Source organism: Thunnus maccoyii, chromosome 15 (assembly GCF_910596095.1).
Source record: "Thunnus maccoyii chromosome 15, fThuMac1.1, whole genome shotgun sequence".
Classification (NCBI taxonomy): Eukaryota; Metazoa; Chordata; class Actinopteri; order Scombriformes; family Scombridae; genus Thunnus; species Thunnus maccoyii.
The window spans coordinates 1791647-1818284 of record NC_056547.1 but is presented as its reverse complement, the minus strand read 5'-3'; the positions used below and the strand labels follow the sequence as shown (position 1 = coordinate 1818284).

The 26638-nt window shown below is 39.9% G+C and overlaps 1 protein-coding gene and 3 gene segments (V, D, J or C); 2 read left to right on the top strand and 2 right to left on the bottom strand.

The window, feature by feature from the left end:
* The window catches only part of LOC121913208, an 899212-nt gene that overhangs the window by 678979 nt on the left and 193595 nt on the right, over positions 1-26638 (bottom strand).
* LOC121913212 overlaps positions 1-26638 on the top strand; it is a 747540-nt gene that overhangs the window by 537910 nt on the left and 182992 nt on the right.
* Positions 1-26638, bottom strand: part of LOC121913210 — a 756822-nt gene that overhangs the window by 550668 nt on the left and 179516 nt on the right.
* LOC121913129 (glutamate receptor ionotropic, kainate 5-like) overlaps positions 8010-26638 on the top strand; it is a 104126-nt gene continuing 85497 nt past the window's right edge. For both annotated transcript variants that reach the window (XM_042435805.1, XM_042435804.1), the window contains exons 1-2: positions 8010-8169; positions 25937-26101. In XM_042435805.1, the coding sequence (XP_042291739.1) occupies positions 8061-8169; positions 25937-26101 (274 nt within the window). In that variant the 5' untranslated portion in view covers positions 8010-8060. The remainder of the gene's footprint in view (positions 8170-25936; positions 26102-26638) is intronic.

Sequence of the window (26638 nt, the reverse complement as noted above, 5' to 3'; positions counted from 1 at the left end):
GAGTTGATGTTGAAATGGTCGAGGACAGAACAAATGATCCAACAAAGACTGAACAGAAAACCAGGACTTAAAAAGTAACTGAACCAACGAGGAGATACTAATATACTAATAATAACCTAAGAAAAATAAAGAAGACTCTTACTTTCTATGCTTCTATAGGGTCACTGTTGGTGTACCACTTTGGCACCATTGACCTGTCCCTTTAAAAGTAATCAGCCAATGGTGACGCAGCGCCGTAACATGACAGCTTTACATCAGAAGTTAAAAATTCAGCAGTGAAACTGAAAAAAGTGATCAAAACAGAGAAACCCTGAATAAATCTTGCACAGTTTTATTGTAAGTTCTGCTCTTTGAGGTGATGTTTTTGCATTCAGTTTATTTTTATATTTGATTTGATCTTTGTTCAGTTATTATGACACAAATCTAATCGTGTACTTTCATTCTTTTAGTTGAAATCCTCCGACGTTCTCTGTGTGGAATCTTTGAATTTCTTTAAACTACAGAAACATCTGCGACTCGAGGGAATCCTGCTCTGTTTGTTGTGTTTCTTCCTCTCTTCAGTCTCTTCATCATCATCATCCTCAAACACCGTCTCGTCTGTCCTCAGGAATATCCGTTCCGTCTGTTTTGACCCTCCGCCGTCTTCACTTGTAAAGCTGATGAACCGGGACTTTTAAAGCCTCCTGCTCAGCTGCTCTCAGCTGCGAGTCGCTGCAAATGAGTGTCAGCTAAACGCCTGCAATGTAAAACGAGATGGGATTGAAAGCAGTTAATAGAGTTGCGGCTGTGATTAGCCTCTGAGGCTGCTGCAGTGAACTGCGGTGTCGGTCAGTATCAGCCGGGGGTCCCGCCGGCTCTGTTTGCTAGCTGACATGATAGCACTTCCTGCAGGAAGGCCCTAATTAATTGTTATCATCATTTGTTTATTTCTGCCTGCAGCCGTGTCTCGTTTCCTGTTCAGCTCACCGTCGAGTCTCTTTCAGATTGTTGTTGTTAGATTCCTTGTTTTATTCTCTTATTATCCTCTCTTTCAGTCTTTTTTTTCCTGCATCCATCCTTCTTTCTTGATGTCTTGTTGTTCCATTTAATTCTATCTGTTGTTCTCCGTCTTTCAGTTTAAATCATTCACTTTGTTGACATGATTGGTGGCAAACAGCTTGTTTTGTGTGTTTATGGAGGCAGAGTTGTTGCTTTTTTTTCTTCTAAAATTATGTTTGAGTGCAGCAAAGCAGGAATTTATGAGCTAAAGAAGAATAAAAAATACAAATGGAATTGATTTTTTTTTTTTTTTTGTCTCTCAACTTTTCAAATTTTGTTCATCCTGGTTTCTCTATTAGTCCGTTCTGCAGGGACTTACATCTCCGTTAGCATTGAGCTAACAGCTGCTTCTCACATGCAGCTGGAATATATCTACTGTTAGCAGAAGGGTGAAGAGATAGTTCAACATCTGGGGAAACAGACTTTCTCCCCAATTAAATTACCAGCTTCTCTCTGCATTCTGAGTGTTTTTGAGATGTTGAGGTTGAAAGTTTTGACATCATAGCTCACAAAAATGACACTACAGTTTTCTTAATATACAATCGTCACAAACCAGCTCAATGAATGTGACAAAGAGGGGAAGCAGGTCAGGTTCAGGTGCCAATTATTTGTTTTATTTGAAACTAAAACAAACATAACTACATACAAAAGGTATGAGATGTGGAGAGTAACTGCATCAGTCGTGTATGTAGTGTAGAGTAAATGAATGCAAAAGAAAAATACTAAAACCAGGAGAGATGTGGATCCAAGGAGGGGGAGGGGGAGGGGGAGAGGGAGAGGGAGAGAGAGAGAGAGAGAGAGAGAGAGAGAGAGAGAGAGAGAGAGAGAGAGAGAGAGAGAGAGAGACAATGGATCAGAGTGGTATTTATAGCCTTGGTGGAGGCCTGTCCAGGTGTCCCTGCATTACCCTAACGACCCTCCCTGACTGCCAGCTCCTGCATGAAACCGACACAAACAGTCTGCAGCAGGTAGAGTTAAATGTTATTAGAAGGATAGTTTCATGTCAATAGATTGAAGCTGATCATTCTGATTCCTTCTTGAGATGTTTTGCTGACATGAAGCTTAGTTCTTTATCTATTCTTCTTATTTCTCAAACCATCCATCCTTCACACATTGTTCACTCGTAACCTCCCTGCTGTCATTGCTCAGGTGTCAATTAAGACGTCAGCTGTTCATATGTAACCAATCGCACGGTGACACGCCTCCGCTGTCAGCCTATCGTGTCCCAGCTGTCTTTTTCAATATGTTTCCTCCCTCTCTGCCTCTCTCATGGTGCTCAGTCTTCACAGATTCACCGGTGCATCACTTCATCTTCATCATCAGCCTCATCAGTCTGAGCTGATGTCCCTGTAGATTTTAAGCACTTAATCATCATATCATGTGTATAATAAACAATTCTTTTTTGCTTCGTTCACTCGTCTCTGCTGGTTGAAATAACGGATCCTGTTGTTTACAGTTTACAGACATTAAAGGTGCAATTCAGAATAAAAATAGATCGTAAAATAAAGTGTTAAACTGTGAGAAACCAAGAAAAACACTTATCACACCTTTGATGAATGAAAACTGAACCTGTTGCTTGGATGGATTTAACTTTCCATGTGATTTATTGTTTCAAAAGTCTGACAGAGAAGCTGATTTTGCTGCTCAACAGTTTTTCCTAATTGGTTCCTGTTTCGCACATTTAAATTTCCACACCAACAAATCAGTGAGAAGGTGAGAACTGATATGTAAAATAACACCATCAGCTCTCTGTCAACATTAAACACATTGAACCTGCAGATAATACAGCCTCAGTGTTCACATAAAAGCTCAGTTTGTTATCAGCGTGAGTCTCAGTGTACCTGCAGGTCTCTACGGTTTCTACTTCCTGTCCTTTAACAACAGTCTGGGAAGGTTGAAGTGAGTCAGTGACCATATTTTTGGTTCAGTGCTCCCATCTGATGAGATTATTTCTGCATTTGACACATTTTTGTATGACTCACACTCATCAGAACATCAGATAATAATCATTATTTATGATAATGATCAGTCATTTATCGTCATCATGTAATAACAGAGAGTATTTCCCTCCTTCTCTTTCATTGGAGGCTTTTATCTTTCACTCTTTATCTGCCGTCTCGCCCGTCCCGCGTCGACCGGAGCCAATTTAAATTCCATTTTGGGGGGAAACTCATTTAAATTCATGCGGGGCGCCTCATTGGCGGGGCAGGCGATAAAAAACATTTAGCAAGGGGGCGGGTTAAAGGAATCAAGAGCGTGTTTTTTGGGGGGGGCAGGGGGCGGAGAGTGAGACGAACATAACTCGACCGTCCGCACGGAGATTAAAAGATGAAGCGGTTGCATGATGGGATTGAGCGGCGGTGTTAGATGTTTATCGGAGCTCTGCGCTTGCTCGTGTTGTTGCTGCTCCGAGGAACTGAGATGCAAACATGCAAAACACACACACACACACACACACACACACACACACAGGTCCTCAGAAATAACATTTTGCCTCATTAGGACTGCATTTGGTCCCCATGAGGACTGCTGGTCCCAACAAGGTCGGTTTTATACCACAAAGGTCCCAATGAGGTAACAAAAACGTGCACACACACACACCTGTCTGTGCAGCTATCCTTGTTAGGACACTGCACTGATTCCCTTCATTGATGACAGACTAACCCGAATCCAAACCAGGACCTCAGAAATGACGTTTCGCCTCATTAGAACTGGGTTTGGTCCCCATGAGAACTACTTGTCCCAACAAGGTCGGTTTTATACCAGAAAGGTCCCAATGAGGTAACAAAAACGTGAACACACACACACACACACACACAAACACACACACAGGACTTCAGAAATTATGTTTAGCCTCATTAGGACTGGATTTGGTCCCCATGAGGACTGCTGGTCCCAACAAGGTCGGTTTTATACCACAAAGGTCCCAATGAGGTAACAAAAACGTGAACACACACACACATCTGTGCAGCTATCCTTGTTAGGACACTGCACTGATTCCCTTCATTGATGACAGACTAACCCGAACCCAAACCAGGACCTCAGAAATGACGTTTCGCCTCATTAGAACTGGGTTTGGTCCCCATGAGAACTACTTGTCCCAACAAGGTCGGTTTTATACCAGAAAGGTCCCAATGAGGTAACAAAAACGTGAACACACACACACACACACACACAAACACACACACAGGACTTCAGAAATTATGTTTAGCCTCATTAGGACTGGATTTGGTCCCCATGAGGACTGCTGGTCCCAACAAGGTCGGTTTTATACCACAAAGGTCCCAATGAGGTAACAAAAACGTGAACACACACACACATCCGTGCAGCTATCCTTGTTAGGACACTGCACTGATTCCCTTCATTGATGACAGACTAACCCGAACCCAAACCAGGACCTCAGAAATGACGTTTCGCCTCATTAGAACTGGGTTTGGTCCCCATGAGAACTACTTGTCCCAACAAGGTCGGTTTTATACCAGAAAGGTCCCAATGAGGTAACAAAAACGTGAACACACACACACATCCGTGCAGCTATCCTTGTGAGGACACTGCACTGATTCCCTTCATTGATGACAGACTAACCCGAACCCAAACCAGGATCTCAGAAATGACGTTTCGCGCCTCATTAGAATTGGGTTTGGTCCCCACGAGGACTACTGGTCCCAACAAGGTCGGTTTTATACCACAAAGGTCCCAATGAGGTAACAAAAACGCGTGCGCACACACACACACACGCACACATCCGCTAATGAAAAAAATCTCGCTTCGGTCGCTCTAATCTACTTTGAAGATTTGGACTGGTTTCGTCATGCTCGCTCGCTCAGCCATTTTAATCTTTCTCTCTGCAACATGTGATAGCCTCTTGATCTCTCACACTTTTGTTCTCTAATGTTTTCTTTCAAGCTTTTCTCTTTTTCTCTCTCTCCTCTGTCTGGTTTCTATCCACTTTTTTCCTTTTTTCTCTGTCTCCTCCTTCTCATTTCATCTCTCACAGTGAATCATGTGAATGTTGCAGTGATGGTGTTTGTTGTGTTTTTCTAACACTTGAAGAAGATGTTTGTACACAGAAGAACATTAGTTTTATCCTGGTTTTGATGTTTATACAGGACATGAGAAACCTGGTTATTCATATTTCTGTCAACATGATCATAACAATATCCAGTAAAGCTGCAACTATTAATCAATTAGCAGACTATCAGAAAATTAATCAGTGACTATTTTTGATTGAAGGAAGTCAGTCTTAAACCAACAGTTTTTCTTGCTGTAATCATTCCTCCTGTTCATACTGACCATTAGAAGATCCCTTCATAATGACCTTACAATGGAAGTGATGGAGGACAAAATCCACAGTCCTCCTTCTGTGCAAAAATGTATTTAAAAGTTTATCTGAAGCTAATATGAAGCTTCAGCGTCCAAATGAGTCAAATCAAGTAGATATCTTTCAACGTTACAGTCTTTTTAGTGCCAAAGTTCCTCTTTTTGTTACTATACTTCCACCTGCAGCTCAACAGGGAAACACTGTCCGAGGAAACACAAAGAGGGAATTTGATGCTAAAAAGACTGTAAATGTGTCAGATATCCACTTGATATGACTAACTCAGACTGATGAAGCTGAATAGAAGCTTCACACAGACTTTTAAATGACTGTGTGGACACACTGTGGATTTTGGCCTCCATCACTTCCATTGAAAGCACATTTGAAGGATCTTTTAATATCCAGTATGAACAGGAGGAATGATTACAGCGAGGAAAACCTCTTTCACTGTTCATATGAACACCTGACTGCTGGTTTAACACACCTGAAAAATTGTGAACTCGTCCTTTAATTCAGTATATATTGCACAACCCTTGATTGTGGTTGAATATTTATTGCCGGTCTGTAGAGAAATGTGAACTCTGGTCTCCTGCAAGACATTCAGATGTGCTACACATTCATCAACCAGTCCGACCTCCACACCCCTACTTTCTGCCTCACAGCATGAAGGACAAACTACTTCCTGTATTGGCACAAGAACGCTGATACTGGACGAAACTCATGAGGTGCAGAATCGTTGATATGGACGTTATTTATAAGAATGCTGGGCTGTCATATTGAATAATGTTTATAAGTTTGGTTTATTCTGTACTGCTGAGACTTGATATGGACTATGGAGTCCCTCAGGGAGGTGTTCTAGGTCCTGTTCCTCCAGGAATTTGGGATCTTTGCAATCGCGATAATTAAAAATTTGACCAATCCTGGCAATATTTATAAGATCGTGCAATTTTGTACTCAAATTTTCACAATTTTCACACAAAAACAACTGTAAGGTCAATATAGAACAACCCAATTGCCAAAATAAAATATTGGCCTTGTACATTTTTGCAAACCACAGACACGTTGAATCTCTAAGTTTCAATGTTATAGAAACACTTTTTAGACTGTTAGTCAGACAAAACAAACAAACTGAAGACATCACAGTGGCCTCTGACAGATTATGATGCCATTTTTTCACAGTTTTTTAACATTTGATAGTCTAAACCATTAATTGACTAATGGAGAAAATAATCGGCAGATGAATCAATAATGGAAATAACAATTAATTACAGCTCTTGTATCCGGGTTGGGCTTCATTTCATAACTCATCACTACAGGTGTGAATCTTTGGGAATCTCAAGATTCAAATCTGATTCTGGATTGAATAAACAGAGTCGTGTTGTTTTAGACTCTTCCTCTAGTTCACTGTTTGCCAAACTGTTGACGTGAAGCTTCCTGCTGGTGAACTGCCTTCAGCTGCAGCATCTTCCAGTCTTCTGTCTGTATGCGAAGAATAAAATCAAACTTTATTTGTTCAACACCTTTTGAACAGATTAGTCCAAAGTGCTTTACAGATGATTGACGAGCCAACAGAAGAACTTAATGTCAAATATGTCATTTACTGACCAACATCACCGCTTCAGTGTTTGTTAAGCAGCAGTTAAGTTTGTTAAAAAATGGAGGTTTAGTGTGGACGAAGGGCTGAAACGGGGAAAAACATGCATTTATAAAAATGTAACTGACTTGTTGTGGAAATGTTTCATTGTTGCTCAAGAACCACACAGAGACATAAAGAAAGGATTAAATATTGTTAGTTGTTGAAGCAGTTGTACAATCCATCACACCATCAATAACAACTATACAAATGTCCACATACAAAAATACAAAACATAAATACAATCATTTTGTATTTTTAGAGAGCAAGCTTGTTGTTTAGTTCTCTAAAGATTGTGAACCCAAACCAGAAGCAAAACTACAACAGTCACAAACTGTTAAACCTTCTTACAAACAGGTTTGGTCATATGATGATCTAACAGACACCTGATGGTCAATCAATAACTTCAAACAAGGACATCCTTCAATTTTATCTTGTCTAGGTACCGTTACCTAGGACAAATATATCTCTAGTTAACCTCAGAGATCAGATAGACACAAGTTCAAGAGTTCAGGATTTCTTCACCAACATGTGAACCAGAATGATCATAACCTATTATTCAGTTTTCTCTCACAGCCTTTATGATCTGTGTATCATCCATCTCATCATGTTTCTGGTTGTTGTTTTTGTATGTGAGTCTATTTCTGACAGCGTGGATCATAGGAGGCTTATGTGCTAACAAATCTAATTTACTGGATGTGGATAACGAGCCAGATTTCCACTTTAACCCTTCACGTTGCTGTTTTTCTGCCTTCTACTGCAGCCTAATAAATGAAATGACAACAGGCTGCAGAGCTCATAAAAAGCATTAGTGTATTGTGAGCAGTGTGTTTGTGTTTATGGAAAACTGTAAGTCGATGACCAGCAGTGAGATTTGTGTGTCTGCGGCGGCAATAAACACGCTGTAGAACAAACGGCAGCCGTTTAATTCAGCAGTTAAACGTGTGATACTGTATAAGGAACATTATATATGTTACAATACTGTGATCTAGAAGTATTAACGACTCCTCCCGTCCTGCAGGTGGCGGTACAGGCAGCCAGCAGACCATTCTCCATGAGGAGCAGTGGAAGATGCCGGCTCTGCCAGCACTGCTGCTGTCGATTTACGTCGTCGTCGTCCTGCTGACCATGGCACCGCTCTCCTTCAGCCAGGCCAACACCCTCTCTGCCGTTCGGATGGGTGAGTATCTGCACCCAGACGTTACTGGGAATTTACTGGTTTGGTTCAAAGTTGATTTTTTTTTTTTTGGAATTAATTAGATTTATTGGTAAGTCTATGTACAGATTTTATTTATTTATTTATTTTAATTAATTAGATTTATTGGTATTTCTATGTATAGGTTTTTATTTATTTATTTATTTATTTATTTTAATTAATTAGATTTATTGGTATGTCTATGTACAGATTTTATTTTATTATTTTTTTTTTTTTTAATTAATTAGATTTATTGGTAAGTCTATGTACAGATTTTATTTTATTTTATTTTATTTTTTTAATTAATTAGATTTATTGGTAAGTCTATGTACAGATTTTATTTTATTTTTTTATTTTTTTTTATTATTTGCAATAGATGACATATACGTGTATTTAAAACACCCACATTTCTCACAAAAAAACAAAAACAGTGTAATACACATAACATGTAACATATACAGAGACTATTGACTATTAGACATACATAGATATTGGAGGAAATAAGACACAGACTTTACAAAGACAGGAACATTTTTGACAAAGACCTGGACGAGGCCCGTTGGTTTAGACGTGGGACTCTCTGGGTGTGACCTGGGACTTGATGAGGACTTGTTGATCTTGACTCAGGACTTGTTGATCATGGAACTTGACTTGAGACATAACTTAGGACATGTGACTTAGAAACATGTGAAGTTGTTCCTCACCTCCATCAACCTCGTTATAAAAACGGTCGGACGCAGCCTCCTCATGTCTGGCGTCTGGAAGCTGTGAGAGGAGGAGGCTTCAGACGCTGTTAGACGATCTGAAAACCATTTTATTTGAAGCTAACTAATCCTCGCTCCGGGTGTAAAGAGTCATTATTTACCCAGAATCCTACAGAAAAAGCAACACACATTCTGTGTTTGTTAACAGATAAAACATCCTTCTGCATCACCTCTATTTTTAAACGCTCTCCTTGTGCTTCCTCGTCGGTGTGTGTCTCCTCTCACTTCCCGCCGCTGTCTCTGTTTGCCATCTTGATTCCCTTCACACTATCTCTCTTTGCTTTGTTTGTCTTTTTATGAGCCCCTCGAGGGTTCCCTTTGTCTCCACCGCTCGCACGCTCAGCGTTCCCATCTCTTCTTCTTCTTCTTCTTCCCTCCTCGTTTTGTTTTCCGTCTCGTGTCGGATCATTTGTAAGAGCAAATAAACTCAGTCGAAGCCGGATCAGGAAGCGTCTCCGTGACTTCCCTTCATGATATCCCAGCGAGGCCTGAGCTCCTCATCACATCCCGCAGAGGAAGATTAACTCCAGTAAAAGACGAAGCGTTGGAAGTAAAAGTTCAGCTCCCAACTCGCTGCAGATAAAGGAGTTTCCTGTTCGTCTCACGGCCCCCCCCCGACGCCCCCCCCCCCCGACGGCCCCCCCGACGGCCCCGCAGCTCAAATCCCCGTTGCTTTTATCACGCGGGGCTTCTGCACAAACCGGTGGGCACTTACATGCAGGCTACCATGGCAACCAGGTCGCCTGATGATGTGTAATGGCTCACCTTTCACTCTTCCATTAATAACAGCTGGCTGGTGCGCACACACACACACACACACACACACATACACACACACACACACACACACACACACACACACACACACACACACACACGCTTCTTTCATGTTGGATAAGTGGAGTTACAGTGAAAATAACAGAAGTCACACATTCAACCTCAGAGATGATACTGAGGATAAAAAAGACTGAATTTCAACTGAAAGCAGGAAACAGAATCACAGTCCAGTTAAACCAGTTAAACCAGTTAATAAAAGAGTGAACAAGGATTTAAGAGCACTGGTGTTGTTCAGAAGACATTGTTATGAATTCATACGTTAAAAATTCATCACCATCAGGAAAACGTTCCCCGTAATTCAGTCTGATTATGAGACAGACTCATAACACAGAGCATATTTAGAGGCCATTCTGCATATTTTCCCTTTTTATTTTGCAGGTGAATGTTAAATGAGTTCTCATGTCGTTTATTTATTATTTAAGTAACATTTCTGTAAATGTGCTGCTGTTAACCAGCTGGCTCATTTCCAACCACAGTCCGCTGGTGAGATGTTGTGAAACCAGAAACCAGACAGAAAACAACATGATGCCATAAAGACAACAGGAAACAGCAAGACATTAGTACAATAATACAACAACAATATAAACTGATCTTCATTCAAAACGAGACAAGACAATGAAACACAGCCGAGCATTACTGATCATAGACACGCAGAGCAACAATAAGAAACGATCCCCTCATTTCTCTCTCTGTCTCTGTTCTTCCTTTGATCTCCACTGTCGCTATAATAAAGGCAAAAAAATGCCCCAAAAAATATAGAAAAAAAGGGGAAAAAATGGATGCAGCACAACCAGAGATATCGTCTTTTTTAATCCACACATTCTTCTTCTTTCCTCCTTGTCAAAACCTGAGCTGTGGTTCAAATCACAGACTTCTGTTAGTACACGTTCATGTAGTACACTGTGTGCACTATATATTACTGGTGTAGTGCGTGTATTTCTACAGGGTAGTGTCGTCTCAAATCAAACACAGCCGTTGTGCACTTACCGGAAATGACGATCACAAATTAGCATTAGCTAGCGTTAGCATTCGCGTTATCGTTCGCGCTACCAAATCATTACAGACTGCTAAATTAACCCAAAAAACATACTGATGGCTTATATCTATCAACAGTTTAGTGGTGCTTAGTGCTAAAAAACACATGCATAACTTACATTTGTATAATGTGGCGATGTTCACCGTAGTTACAACGTATCCGGCCGCCATTTCCAGTTTGAAAAGTGGTCCCTCCCCTTCCGCTACGTAGCCAAGATGGCGACTATTGAGGGCGAGAAGTGTCCAACTTTTGGGCTGTTTTGAGTGCATTTCCCATACTGCTCAGTGTGAACGCACTTATGCACTCAAAATGTTAAGTGTAAGTACAGAAGTATGCGATTTGAGACATGGCACAGGTGCCTACATTACCCACAATGCAACTCTACTGCCAACAGTTGGGTCAGAGGTTCGGGTCTGTTATGCTAACAGTAGCTATGTAACATGACAATAGCTTTTCAAGAAAACTGCTATTTTAACAGACACCAGAAGATGTTACTGAATAATAAAAGAGTTTTTTATTTTATATAAAACAATTATTTAAACAGGAAACTACAAACTTTATTCTAAAACACTTTCATAGTGACTGAATAGTGAACCAGTCTGAACACAGAAACCACAAATAGTAGCAAAAATATTAACCAGCAAATTTTTGTTTCACATTTTTGGTGTAATTGTTTTTGTTTTTATTTATCCGTAATAATCTTCTCATCGAATGTTTTGCTCAAAATCTTATGAATATACAATTAAATATATAAAATTAAGCTGAAAATAAAACATATTACTGCTCCGAGTTGTTGAAAGAAATAGTTTGTGTAAACAAAAAGGAGCCAATCAGCTGTCAGACTGTCTGTTTGCTTAAATTCAGGCAGAAATGCCATCTGGCTGCGTTCAGGTGCCACATTTTCCTTTCAGCTGCTTCTCCCTCTTCAGGTGGTGGAAAATCTCATTTAGTTCCACTCCAACACACACAGCTAGAGACACATTTTCAGGGTTCATGATTCAGTAGCCGGGAAATAAAGGAGACTCTGTGAAGTGTTTTTTTTTTTGTCATTCAAGGACTCAGGTTGTGGAGGGAAACTGCCAGCAGTCAAACGCTGGTACAGATTGTCCTGCGGTGGCTACCGTAGAGCAGATTTAACAGCCGCTGTGGCAGATAAACAAACTTCACCTGGAGTTTCTACTCAGTCAATGAAATCTGTCTCAGAGTTTGGAGTTGACTTCCTGCAGAGAGTCTTACATCGATCTGCCTGGTTTATTGTGACACTGTGTTATGAAGCAGGTGTCGCTGTAATATAGAGCTGAAACTCGTTTTTATTATTGTTTTATAAAACCTTTGTTTAACCAGGTGAATCCCACAAGATCTCTTTCTCAAAGGAGGCCGAGACAGCAGCAACACAGTGTTTCAAACAACATACAAGCAAACATTAACACACAGTAGCAACTCAGTTCATCTGCTGGTTGTTTTATCGATTAAATGACGTCTTTAAAATGTCAGAAAATAGTGAAAAATGTCTATAATCTCAAACAGCTCAATGTAAAATATTCAAATTGTTTGTTTTATTCAATCAATATTCCAAAACCCCCAAAATATTCAGTTTACTATCATATATGACAAAGAAAAACATAAAATCTTCACATTTAAGATGCTGAATATTTGGCTTTTCTTCTTGAAAAATAATCAATTATCAAAATAGTTGCTAATTGATTTTCTGTTGATCAGCGAATTAAGTAACTGATTAATCGACTAAACATTGCAGCTTTTCTATAATCATATAGTTTTTGATGCTATTTATGGTTTTTTCTGCAACAGCCTTTCAATTCTTTACATTTTATGAATTTTTATAGTAGTTTTGTCCAACATTACTGCCCGAGATTCATATTTATTTACATTATGAGATTGTTTGGCTGCACTGTGAACAGAAACACCAGCTGATCGTCTGTAGCTGCTCAGACGGTGTTTACTGTCGTATTAAACCACCTGCAGTTACCAGCAGTGACCACAGGTGTCACTGAGTCAACCAGGACTGAAATATTCAGGATCATAACGTCAGTGACGCATCAGAGGAGAGCAGAAATAAGGTGAGAGTCAACGCTGAGCTTCATTTAGGGGATCATCAGAAGGGTCGTGATGATGAGCGTCTGCTAAGAGGCTTTTGTAGCTTAGCTGCTAACAGTCCCTTATCAAATTTATTTTAAATTCACACGTCAGACTGCATATAAAGTTGAACTTAGTGAGGTGTGACGTCACCCGTTTGGAGTCGGGAGCTTCCAGATAAGGAGTGCAGGTTGTTGCCTTTTGCGCTCTGGAAACGCGCCCCGCTACCTCAGACCCAAGCTAACGCTGGCTTACCGGGAACACCAAGTGCTGCACACTTGGGCTAACGTTAGCTACTTTAGCTAAACTGTGCTAACAGGGCAGGTATCGTAATCAAGTAGCATTAAACTTATAGAAATATTACAACAATAGTCCAGGGAGAACAGCAGGTGAGCCAACTGTCAATCAACGCCCACACAGCAGACATTAACGCTACTATAAGTCTTCAAATGTTCTTTACAGAGCAATTATTTCCAAATTGACCACCAGCACACTTATTAGAGGCCTGAATTCAGAGATTGAGACCAGAATGACTCGTTGAAAACAATGATTCACTCAATATTTCTGGAGAGAAGTTGAGGCTTTTTAAATAAGAGCTAGCAGCTGTTGGTGGCACTTCAGCCTCAAGATGTTGTAGTTGCCATTTGATTATTCTTAACCTCTTACCAGGCGCCATAATTGTGGTCTCATTTGAAAAGCAACTTTTTAAATTTTACAACCAAAAAGTTGGAGTGAGTAAAAGTGATCCTGAACCAAAACTACAGAGACTAAAGTGTCTCACAGGTGGAACAGTGTCGATTAACAACACTAAGGCCTCAGTTTGCTAATCACCATACTTGATATATTTTTAATATTTAGCAGGTGTCGTAACAAAAACACAAACTTGCCATCTTGTCTGAAAAGAAAGAACAACAACATCTGTACAAACTGTGTCCTCAAAAAAGTCAAGTGTTGTCTGAGGACGCTGCAACACTCAGACAACACTCGAGTGTCCTCAAAAGATGCAATTAAAGGCAGCACATGTGCAGCAATCAAATCACGAAACAAGAGCGACTCAGCTTTTAATCGTCAATCACATAGGTTTAACAAGCTAAGATTCACGCTGAGATACGACCCAGATGACATTAAAGACAACGACTGCAATTAAGGAAGTTTGTGTTTACTTGGCAGGTCTCCAGCAGAGTTGCCACACTGATTAACGGGTCGATAAATCTGAGTCACGCTGCCTGTTAGTGTTGAGAGAGAAACAGGAGTCAGTCACATTTATCTTTATTATTTATCAGAATCTGGTGTGTAACAGACGTTCAGCAGGACAAAGCCAGAAGAGTTGAAGGTGAGACCTCAAACCTCAGTCAGATCTGAACACACGGACATGAAACACATATTGATATTATTCAGTGTGACTTACACTTCCTGAGGATATGATTATCTCTGATGTCCATCATCAATAAACCTCCATAAATCCACTTAGAAACCAGAGAAAAAAGAAGCTTCAGAACCTGAGAATCATCACATTTTTAAGTTTTCTTCAGTTTTACAGTAATCCGGTGATTGTTGTCTGTACATCCATGTTACACTGCAAACAGCTGATTCACATGACTTATAATGGAGACAATGTGCCAAAATGTAAACAAACATCAGCTGATGCGAACAGCCCATTAGATGAGCTTCTACATCATATTGGTTCCCAAACAGGCCTGTATGTTGCTGTTAGGCCTGCAACCAATGATTATTTTCATTATTATATTATTATATTCTATATTATGATTTCTTAAGTCAAAGGTGACGTCTTCAAATGTCTTGTTTAGTCCGACTAACAGATTAAAACCCAAAGATATTGAGTTTACTGTCATTTATAAGACAGAAAAGCTTCAAATCCTTAAATTTGAGAAGCTGCAACCACCAAATATTTGGCATCGGTTGACTAATTGATTAATTGACTAATTGTTGCTGCTCTGGTTGGTGTTTGCATGTTTCCATCTATCAGAACAACAAAGTTTCTGCAGCAGAAGGAAACTGCAGGTGATTATTACTGACCAGCAGGTGATCAAATCATCACACAACAGTCTGAACTGAGCTAAAAGTGGAAATATGTCGCATTAGATTGCAAAGCTGTTCATGTTATTGGTGATGTAAAATGGAGACTTACAGTGTTGAAAATCAGGAGAGCATGAAATAAATCTTTAAGTAACGTCAGCATGCAGATACCTCCTCCTCAGGCGAGATTAAAAAGTCGAGTCGGCTCCATAAATATTGAATCGAAGGATTTTAACAATTTAGCAGCATCAGTGTCCTTCAGCTGCAGCTAAAAACCTCCATGAATTATTTCAATCGGTGCCATCAGTCATTGTGAAGGAGTCATTAGCTTATGTTCATCATTAAATAAGAGTCTTTAAGAGGCAGTTTGTCACCGTGGGGCGTCTGTGAGGTTTGTAAGTGAAAATGTCACATTTTATTTGAAAAGGAAAACGTCTCACTTTGGAGGAAAAAACTTAAATTGAATATAAATTTCATGCATTTAGTGGAGGAAACTTTCTCTTTCTCTTCAGTTTGACCTCTATGAGCCTTTTTGAAGCCAACAGCTCAGCATCAAACTTTCAGAAACGTTACAGAACACACACATACATACATACATACAAAGAAGAAGAAGAAATCAAAATGGAAAGTCAGAGATGGAAAGAGAAGAAGCAGAGAGACGATCCACCAGAGAAATGAGAAGTAAACAAATCCTTTGTTGGCCCGCAGCTTTAATCTGGAGGATTTCGCCGTTTGAGAAAAGAAGCCAAGTTTTTACAAACATCCCTGCGGCTCCACTTTAACAAAGTATCTCTGCTGAATTACTCTCAAACCTCAACTCCAGGTTGACTCTAATAACACTGAGTGTTCTCTCAATTTAAAATGCTTTAAAAGCTTTGAAATGATCATTTATTACATAACCCCAACGTCAGCGGCTCCATTCTGGTTGCTTACCTTTGTTGCAGGTCAAACCCGCCTCGTCTCTTTAACCCCGTTTGCTGTTTCTCTGAACTCTCATTTGTAGAATAAGGACAAAGTTAAGACAAAAAAGTATATATATATATAGCGGAACGAGGGAGGCCGAGGACTGGTGAGCGTCGGAGTCACTGTCCAGGACGAAACAACCAACATCCAGGAATACATCAGGAAGATGGCCCCCAAAGATGAACTGCTAAGTGAATACCTCAGGCAGCAGAAACCTGATGATGCAGAGGAGGAAGAACCATCATGGAGGGACAAGCCCCTACACGGTATGTACCACCGACAGATATCAAGAAATCCTACCAGTGGCTGGAAAAGGCTGGACTGAAGGACAGCACGGAAGCAGGCACTTAGTACAAGATCGATAGAGACGTGGATCTACCACACCAGACAGGACCCCAGGTGCAGGCTGTGCAAAGATGCTCCTGAGACAGTTCAGCACATAATAACAGGGTGTAAGATGAAGGCAGGAACAGCGTACATGGAACGCCATAACGAAGTGGCTGGCATAGTGTACAGGAACATCTGCACTGAGTATGGGTTGGAGGTCCCAAGGTCACAATGGAAGACACCTCCTAAGGTGGTTGAGAATGACCGAGCCAAGATCCTGTGGGACTTCCAGATCCAGACTGACAAGCTGGTGATGGCTAACCAACCGGACATCGTGTTGATCGACAAACAACAGAAGAAGACAGTGGTGATAGACGTAGCAATCCCAAGCAACAGCGACATCAAGAGGAAGGAACACGAGAAGATGGAAAAATATCAAGGGCTGAAAGAGGACCTAGAAAAGATGTGGGGAGTAAAGGCAACAGTGGTGCCAGTGGTATTGGAGCACTGGGGGCTGTGACCCACAAACTGGGAGAGTGGCTCCAGCAGATTCCAGGTACAACATCTGAGGTCTCTGTCCAGAAGAGCGCAGTCCTAGGAACAGCTAAGATACTGCGCAGAACCCTCCCAGACCTCTGGTAGACCCTCCCATGGGGGTCTGAATGCTTGACCCCTACAGTGAGGGGGTCTAGTGGCTCTGGGGGGTATTTTGCTGGCATGGTTTGGGTCCACTTGTCCCCTCAGAGGGAAGGGTCACTGCTAATCAATACAAAGTTTTTGTGAATGATCAGCTTTATCCTATGATGAAACATTTCTCTCCTGATGGGAGTGGTCTCTTCCAGGATGACAATTCCCCGATTCACAGGACACGAGGGGTCACTGAATGCTTTGATGAGGATGAAGATGATGTGAATCATATGCTATGACCTTCACAGTCACCAGATCTCAACCCAGCTGAACACCTATAGACAGCGCTCTCCACCACCATCATCAAAACACCAAATGAGGGAATATCTATTTGAAGGATAACGTTCAACCTCTTTCCCGCCTCCAGCTCACCCAAAACTCTGCTGCCAGGATTTTAACTCAGATTAGGAAGCATGATGACATTTCACTGATCCTGGCTTCCCTGAACCGCCTACCTGTTGCTTTTTGTATTGATTTCAAGATTTTATTGATTACTTATAAAGCCCGGCGAGGCCTCTCACCAGTTTATATATCTGATCTCTTATCGCCGTGTGTCCCTTCCTGCTTCCCTGAGATCCTCGGATGTGTTGTTCATTATCGTTCTAAAACCCAGATTGAGACACAAAGACGATAAAGTCTTCTCAGGCTCCTCGACTTTGATCTTTTAAAACCCACTTTTTTTTAAAATTGCTTTTCAGTGAATTAATGTATATTTTATGACATTTTATTTTGTTTTACTCTCTTTGTGTTTTATAATGTGATCTGTTTTTATTGTGAAGCACTTTGTTACTTTGTATTTAAATGTAATGTAAATAAAGTTTATTATTATTATAATTGAAGTGGTTAAATTTCAATAAAAACTGGAAAAATGGGGATGTTTTAAAACTGTTGACTGGTTCTGTGTATTTTATATGTATGTTGTTTATTATTTTATTTTGTAATGTTCTAATCTGTTAGATAATATGGTACAATAAATGTTTAACAAATAAAAATAAATCTGGTAATAGTTTCTAATATGGCAATAGACACTTTAAAAGAGGCTGTAAGTTGTAATTAACAACTCGGCCAGATGATGGCGCTAAATGAGATCAGAAGATCATAAACGTTACTACACTTCATCATGAAAGGAACATGAATGTTTGAACCAAATTTAATGTCAAATCCATCTGATAGTAGTTGAGATATTTCAGTCTGGACCAACATCACCATCCCATGTGTAGCTAAAACAATCCCACTGGGAAATGGATCCAGATGTGACATGAAAGACTTTTGGCACCTAAAGAAACCTGACAAAGAAGAAGAAATAAGACAGAAAAAGCATCTCGACTGTCTGTTTACCTGCAGGAAGTAACTGAATCCTCGGGGAGGGAGTTTTCCCGCCACATCTCAGCTCTCTACTTAAAACGAAGCTATATGTCATCACGGTGCTTCGCTCAGGAAGAAATAAATCAATATATCCGCTAAAACATGGACACACACTTGTTTGCCTCTGAAAGGAATCAAGCCACCGGAGGTTTGCAGCCCGACGGAGCGATTTGTTGTTTCCATTCTCCCTTTTTTTTGTAACGTCTGGTTGAATCAGTGGAGCGACCCGCGGCCCCCCCAGAGTCCAGACTTCCACGCTCATATCACAGAATGTCAACTACAGCGAGCTCAGAGGTGGGAAGTGAAAAGAAAAACCTGTTAGTCAATTTTTTCTGAAGTTACAAGGCCTCCTGGGGTGAAATAAAATCAGCCTGCAGAGCTCCTTCTGCCTGGATAAAAGGACTTTTATTGTGGTGTCTCGGGTTAAATCCAGAACAAAACACTCTGCAACAAGATATTCATGTAAATACAAGATGACGTTTGTGCACCGGTGGGCAGCGAATACCTTCCACCAGCAGGGTAAAGAGTGAGGCTGAAACTGCATATTTGATATTAAATTTGAGGTGGAGTTTGGTTTACAGCTCAGACTGAGTAAACAGGGCTGTCAGGAGGTAATTCACAGGAAACACAAAGAGAGAAAGAGAAAACAAATTCATCACAAACGACAATAAACAGGGTCGGAGCGGGAGCACCTCAGTGATCTTTCGCCAAAAACATTCCTGTGTCTCGACGCCATAAATTTAATATATAAAAAGATAAAAACAGAGTCTATTTTCAGAGTTTCTCCTCAAAGACAATCACGGTTTTGCACTCAGTGGCTGACATGAGAAGTGAAAAGTATTTGTGTGAAGAGAAGAAGAAAGGCTGTGATCTTCAGTTTTTGGAAATTGTTGTCTGTTATTTGACCGTCCAATAAACACTTCATCTGAAGCAAACTCAAACCTTCATACTCACTTTTCTGATGTCATTCTTTGCAACAGCAGTAAAAGGAAAACAACTTAAAAGAATCTAGTGTTGAACCTCCTTGAAAGCAGAAGGACTCGCAAGAGACGGATTTAAAGGAAACGGTCAAAGTCTATCTGTGCAGCAGGTTGAAGTATCCTGACACGTCCGTCGTAAAGGTCGTGTTGCGTTCATGACATCATGAAGATGGACGGGAAAGATTCTCATATTTACAACATGTTTTCTTGTCATGACAAAATGTAAATACCAGAAAAACTGAACAGCTCTCCTCTTTTAGTAAAACACCTGCTGAACCCACCAACATCAGTGCAGGTTGGGTTTGGGCGCCTTGGTGACCTCATGGTTAAGGCGTATAACATATCACCACAACGTCCACGGCTCCTTTCCCTGCCGGGGATCCTCGTTACATGTCACACCCCTCTGTCTTCCCTTGTTTCCTGTCTCGCTACACTGACTCTCAAATAAAGGTAAAATGCCAAAAAAAAAATCTTTCAAAACAGTTGCACAAATTTGAACTTTCAGTGCACCGCAGACAACAAACTGCATACACAATAATGAGCAGCTGCAGGGAAAGGTTTATTTCCACAGTAATGGAAATGCACCTTCAGTGTGTCATTCAAGTGAGGCAGCAGAAATTCTTTAACTTTATTTCTTTCTTTTCTTCCCTAAAAACCCCGAAAGTCCCTGATTCAGCTTTTTATGGGAAGGTGAAGAAGAAAGCGAGGAGTTTGCTAGCAGATAGCTAGTTAGCTCCCATCATCTATTCAGCCGGTTTGAGCTCCGGGAGGCGCTAAAGAGCAACTCTGGCAACTAAAACTGTATTTAAGAAATCTTTAATCCCAAGTGCCAATACAATACAATACAATACAGTACAGTACAGTACAATACAGTACAGTACAGTACGGTACAGTACAATACAATACAATATAGTACAGTACAATACAGTACAGTACAATACAGTACAGTACAACACAGTACAATACAATACAATACAGTACAGTACAGTACAGTACAGTACAACACAGTACAATACAATACAATACAATACAATACAATACAATACAGTACAGTACAGTACAGTACAGTACAATACAGTACAATACAATACAATACAATATGGTACAGTACAAAACAATACAATAGAGTACAGTACAATACAATACAATACAATACAGTACAGTACAGTACAATACAATACAATACAATACAATACAGTACAGTACAGTATAATACAGTACAATACAATACAATATAATACAATAAAATACAATACAACACAGTACAGTACAGTACAGTATAGTACAGTACAGTATAGTACAGTACAATACAATACAATACAACACAGTACAGTACAGTACAGTACAGTACAGTACAATACAGTACAATACAATACAACACAGTACAGTACAGTACAATACAATTTTATTACTCCTATTAGGGGCACTTTGTTTGGAGCAGCTCGTTGTACACAAAACACAGTAACATATAAATAAATAATAGTATATAAAGCAAAAACAAAACAAGAGGAATATTTAAAAACACACCAGGGAGCTAAATGTGGAATAAAATCAATAAATAATATGGATGAATAAATGTGATAAACACAATAAAAAGATCAGATAAAACGTTCATCAACAATGACAACAGTAACAAACCTGCAGAGCTTCTATGAATTACAGAGAAAGAACGATTCAGGACAGCAGTCGCTTTTACAAACAGGTAACGACGAGAAAATTCACTCAAACAAGAACAAGAAGCCAAAATACTTTCTGCTTTGTGGAGGATCAAACTCAGGAGACTTTCAGTAAAAGATTGATAAAAATGACAGAAGATGACGAGACTGACTGAATGACCCACTCTGCTTCACAATAACTTCTGTTCACATCATGATTAATTAATTAATTAAGGTGATCATTGAAATTAATGTATGATGTAACCATTTCAATACTTTCATCGTGTGTGTGATTCTCTGTGTGGCTGCATCATCTCTGTACGTCTATAATCAATAATCACTTCTGTGGTTTTAGATACATTTAAATCCAAGAAGTTGTTTTCACACCAAGAAATAAAATCAATGAGAACATTTGTGGTCTGAGTCTGAGCCTCAGAGAAGGAACAACAACACGGTGTCAGTTTATAAAGAGTAGGAACCAACGGATGAAGCCTCGTGGCGAGACTGAAACTCTCTGCTCTCCATCACTCAAGAAGATCCATAATACAAGCTGGTGAGGAAAATTAAAATCACAGAACCTTCTTTCTTTTAAAAGATGCAGCTGCGTCGTATTGAGCTTTGAATCCTCCACATCTCTTCTTGCCTCGTAAACAGAACCAGGTTTTTCATAATTAATGATGTTAAATCATTACGTTGTGTTGGATCGGTATCACAGCAGAAGATAACTCAGTGTTCTTCACTCTGCACAGTGACTGATGAGGTTTAAACAACAGACATGAACTGTGTTTAATGTGTGATGTGAGTTTGTTACACTGACGGCGTGTGTGGAGCGTCTTCATGAGCCTGGTGGATAATAAAGAGTAGGGCTGTAGTCTGGTCGATGTGCTCTCATCTGACTAAAGTCTCATCGGTCAAATAGTCTCTGTGTTATTTTCATAAGGAGAAAAGTGCTACATCAATATCTTTCCAGGATTAATCCATTATTTCCTGCGGCGGGAGGATCAGACTAACAATTTACCTGTGTAAACAACGGGGGTGTATTCAAAACACCCCCGTTGTTTTCACAACTTTGAACTCGCCCAACCTAACGGAGACTGCTGAGTCTAACTGTTCTCAACGTTTACTGAACGTTTACTGAATCTGTGTTTCTCCATAATTATCACAACAAGAACCCCCGCCAGGCTAAAAAAATATTTCTTAATGTCAAAAATAACGCCAAATATCTATTCATTGGGAAATCAATAGCGTTTGGGAGTCTCTGTACAGCGCTGTTTGGTACATGAGTCTACGTCTGTGTCGTTACCAAGGAAACTATTGGTAGCGTAACTGTGTTTAGGAATAGTTTGCGTAGCGAGTGAGAAAGAGCGAGGGGCAGGAAAAGGTTAGTAGTAAGTTGTCAGTCTGGCAGTAAATATACAGTACAGACTAAAAAAGTCACATCTGTTGTTTCCCCAACTGCTGGACAAGTGAAGGAGGTTAGCTCCAAAGTTAGCAACAATAGGTTAGCATAACCTGAAGACGCGAAATAGAGATGGCGAATGATTTCAGTCGACCAAGATTGTCTTTGGTTGACAACAACCCTAATAAAGATCTCTTCTATTTTTCTTTGTTTTCTTTTCTCTTCTTCAAATCTAAAACTATGAAATTTTGCAACACTTGAGTTTTTTCCACTTGACAGCAAAGCGAAGTAAAGTCCTTCACTACATTTTAATAGAATAAAATGTTTTATATATGACTTTAACTTAATGTAACTGTTTAAAAAAACAAGACAGCCAGTGTGGCTCAGGGCATAACGGGCTTTTATTCATTATTATTATTTTATTAAACCAATTAAAAATTTAAAAAACAATAAAAGCGGTGCCGTGAAGGGAGCTGATAGACAGCAGACTGGGAATCTTTTATCTGTGGAAAACAAAACACAAAACACCACAAAACAAAACTAAATAATGTGCCACCACATGCTGAACCATGTCAGTATTTTGTATTTTTGCCCTCGAGAGGCGTTAATTATTTAAACAACACAAATCAAATCCAGAACGAACCCCAACAGCAGCAGCAGCAGCAGCAGCAGCAGCAGCAGACTTCCTGCTTGTTACTGCGTGTTTTACTGTTTCTTTGCTCTGCAGTCGTATAACTCAGTGTCCAGAGAAACCAGGATATAAGGAAGGATGTAGGACACTCTCTTAATCAGGGATTGAGGCCTGAAATTCTTCTTCTTCTGTGTTAAAACATGCTTGCCTTCTGCATTCTAGATATGCAAAGCAGGTGAGTCAGCGGGGACGTGGTGACAGAAATAAACATGGCAGGTGTTACTGTACACAGCCGCCGGATGATTCTTTACTATTTCTAGTAGGAGGAAACAGAAACCAGTCGTGTTTTTTTTATTCGCAGCAGCTGCTTTTACTTCCTGAGACGAGAATCAGATCTGCTCCTGCTGCTGGAGATGTTTTTCTTCTTCACCTGCTTGAGGTCAAATCATGAACGTCCCATTTACACGTCTGTACTAGACGGCGGTTTGTCTGTGTGCAGCTGTGAATGTGATCACACCTTTCGCTTCTACACCTGGGGTCAGATGCATAAACGATGCACACAAACACACACACACACACATAAAAAACATGTATACACCAGTTCACACACATACGCTGTGAGGTGAGAATGTGTCACACAGACTTCAGAGCCAGCTGCAGGTTATATGACAATGTGGAGAGAATCTAAATGTAATAAAACATTGTGTGATTTTTATGTGTCTGTATGTAACCGCTGGTTTCCAGCGTTGTGTTATAAGGAAGAGGCTCAGACCAGGGTGTCTTTGGAGGCGACCAGAAGTAAACAAAGAAATCCTCCGCCGGTCGATTGTGATGCTAACTCACAAATTAAATAACACAGTAATGTGTTAGCATACTGCACAAGAAGTCCAAGCTAGTAAACAAACTTACACCCGTAATTCAAAGGAAGTGCACAACATCGCTTACCTCAACCATGAAGTACAACATTTATGGGGGGTACAATGTACGTAGGGGTACAATGAACTGAGTCTTAAATGGAGGAGTAGCACGTCAGGATTTAACAATTTAGAAATTTTGTGTAATTATAATACATGTGCTGCACAGTTGACCCTGTTACATGTAAAATACAAATGAAAGATTCATTTATAAGCTAAATATTGATGAATTACATTTGTGTTATCAGATCTTTTCTTTCAGTTTACACAGAAACCATCATTTTATTCCCTTCATTACATTTCTGATGATTAGAAAATGATGATGAGATATCACCGCTGATGATTGTTTACAGGTCTGCGTGATGAATTAATGTATTAATGAATGATTATGGTGTTTAATAACAGCTGTCGGAGAAACTCACTGATGCAACATAATTGCTGAAATCACAACAAAAAAATAGTTGTTTGTGTCGTCGTCGGCTCTGCTGGAGCTGAGAGCTTGTTGGTATGAAAACAGCTGATTAAAGACGTCTCTGTTGTTATTGGCTGGATGTTGACGTGGGAGTGAAGGGCAGCTATTTCCAACATGTCCTGCAAAACAAACATAAAGGAATTTAGTGGAATCACTAATATCTTATCATCACTTTAAACCTGCAGTGCAAAACTTTGACATATAAATAAACATCAACGCTACATTCAAGCCAAACAAATGAACACAGTGCTGATTAAAACTCACCGCCAGATGAATCTGTATTTAAATCTCATGTCACCTGCAGCTCTTCTAGAATTTCCAAAAGTTATGTCTGCAGCTTTAACATGAACATAAATAATATAATTTATTCATTTCAAGTTAATAAATATGTTTGAAGAAAACATACTCAGCAGAAACTTTATGTGTCTTTAAGTTCATATTAAAATAAGTCAAGTTTGTTTCTTTTCATAGAAATAAAAACAACTCAAACTACAGTGAAGGTTAATATTGAATTCACTACTTTGGTAATAAAGTCACTGACATCAACCTTCATAATGACCACAGAGAAACAGTCAAATGAAAAACTGACTCCCAGTATGAGATCCCAGTATCTGTATCTGTATTTGAATAAAAGGTGGAAAGAGGTTTAAAAATCCTGTTTTTGTTTTTATGACCCAGTTTTTAATCTCAGATCATAGACGACTGCGCTGATTACTGAGCTAAAACTTTACTCATCGCCTCATTGCAGACAGACCTCTACCTATTTATACACCCATAACACAGTGTAACATGTTGGGAGGAACTTCAAAGGCAATTATCGCTTTGCACTTTTCATTTATTGCCTATTTTTTACAACCTAACTTTGTGGAAAGGAGAAGAAGAACAACAGGTTATGGAGAGTCTGTTGGGACCACTTTGCTTGTGTCAGTAGCTCAGCTTTATCTCTGAGGAACACCCCCAACAAATCACTTTTAAAACATTTGTATGAAACAAATAGTCGTATAAAACCCACTATTTGTGCTTTGCCAAATAATGTATTTGTATTCCGGCACACCCCTACTACATAAACACAACTTTATGATCTTTAAATCCTGATGATAAGAGTCTTCACAGAGTTTCCTGCATCTGGCTGCAGGTTGGTGTTTAAACGCTTCGTTCCTCAGCAGGTGAAGAGGAGGATGAAGAAGAATGAAGAAGTGATGCAACACTGGTCCTGAAACAAAACTCTTAAAAAGTCTTTTCTGTTTGAAGAATCGACTCCATGACGCAACTGACTGGAACAAACTGTGATATATTTAGAATTTAATCGTTATTTCATGATAACAGGCTTAAAAATCTAAATATGAACGTTCATTCTGATCTCATGATGATATAATTCTGTTATAATCTTATTATAATTTGCTTAAAACTATCAGCAACCACAACAGATCTTCTTCCATCTATAAATCTATGATTTTAGGTTCATTTTAGAGATGATATTGTTGTGATTGATGCAGTTTTTAACTCATCTTCTTGTTTGAAGTTTGGAGCCTGAACTCTTTGTTTTCTAACCGCTCCTCTTCTTCTCTCCTCTCTTCTTCCTCACCTCCAGCGGCCATCCTGGACGACCAATCCGTGTGCGGTCGCGGTGAGCGTCTGGCGCTGGCTCTGGCGAGGGAGAACATCAACAATCTGATGGAGGGTTCCTCCCAGGCGAGGGTGGAGGTGGACGTCTACGGGCTGCAGAAGGACTCCCAGTACGACACCACTGACACCAGTGAGTCTTCTTCTTCCTCTACTCGAAAAGTGACCCGGTCTGCTCCCCCAGACTGACATTTTCAGTGAAGATAAACTTCAGTAAGCGTTCTGCATGAGGAAGCAGACCAGAGAAATAAAGCGTCAACCTTTATTTAACGAGGTGGGTCAGAAGTGCAGCCGGTGCAAAGTGAGTCTGCACTTTAAATGCCACACGTGTTCAACAGATCTGCACCGCAGGGAGCAAACGGCCCTCAGCAGGAAGAGTTAAAGGTGAATTAAATACCAACCTGTGCTAATAGTTACTCGTATAAATCAAGCATGAAGTTTTAATGAGACAGTGAGGACGAAGCAAAGATAAACAGAGTTAAAACAATAAAAACAATTTTGAAAAACGGAGCGAAAAAGTTCGAAACATTCTTCATATGTACGAGCTGAACAGATGTGTCGTCAATAAAAGATCAATATTCATCAGGAAATAAAATAAATAGAAAGTTTAAATGTCGGGTTACACAGAATCTGAAGGGAAGAACACAGACTGATTATTATTATTATATTA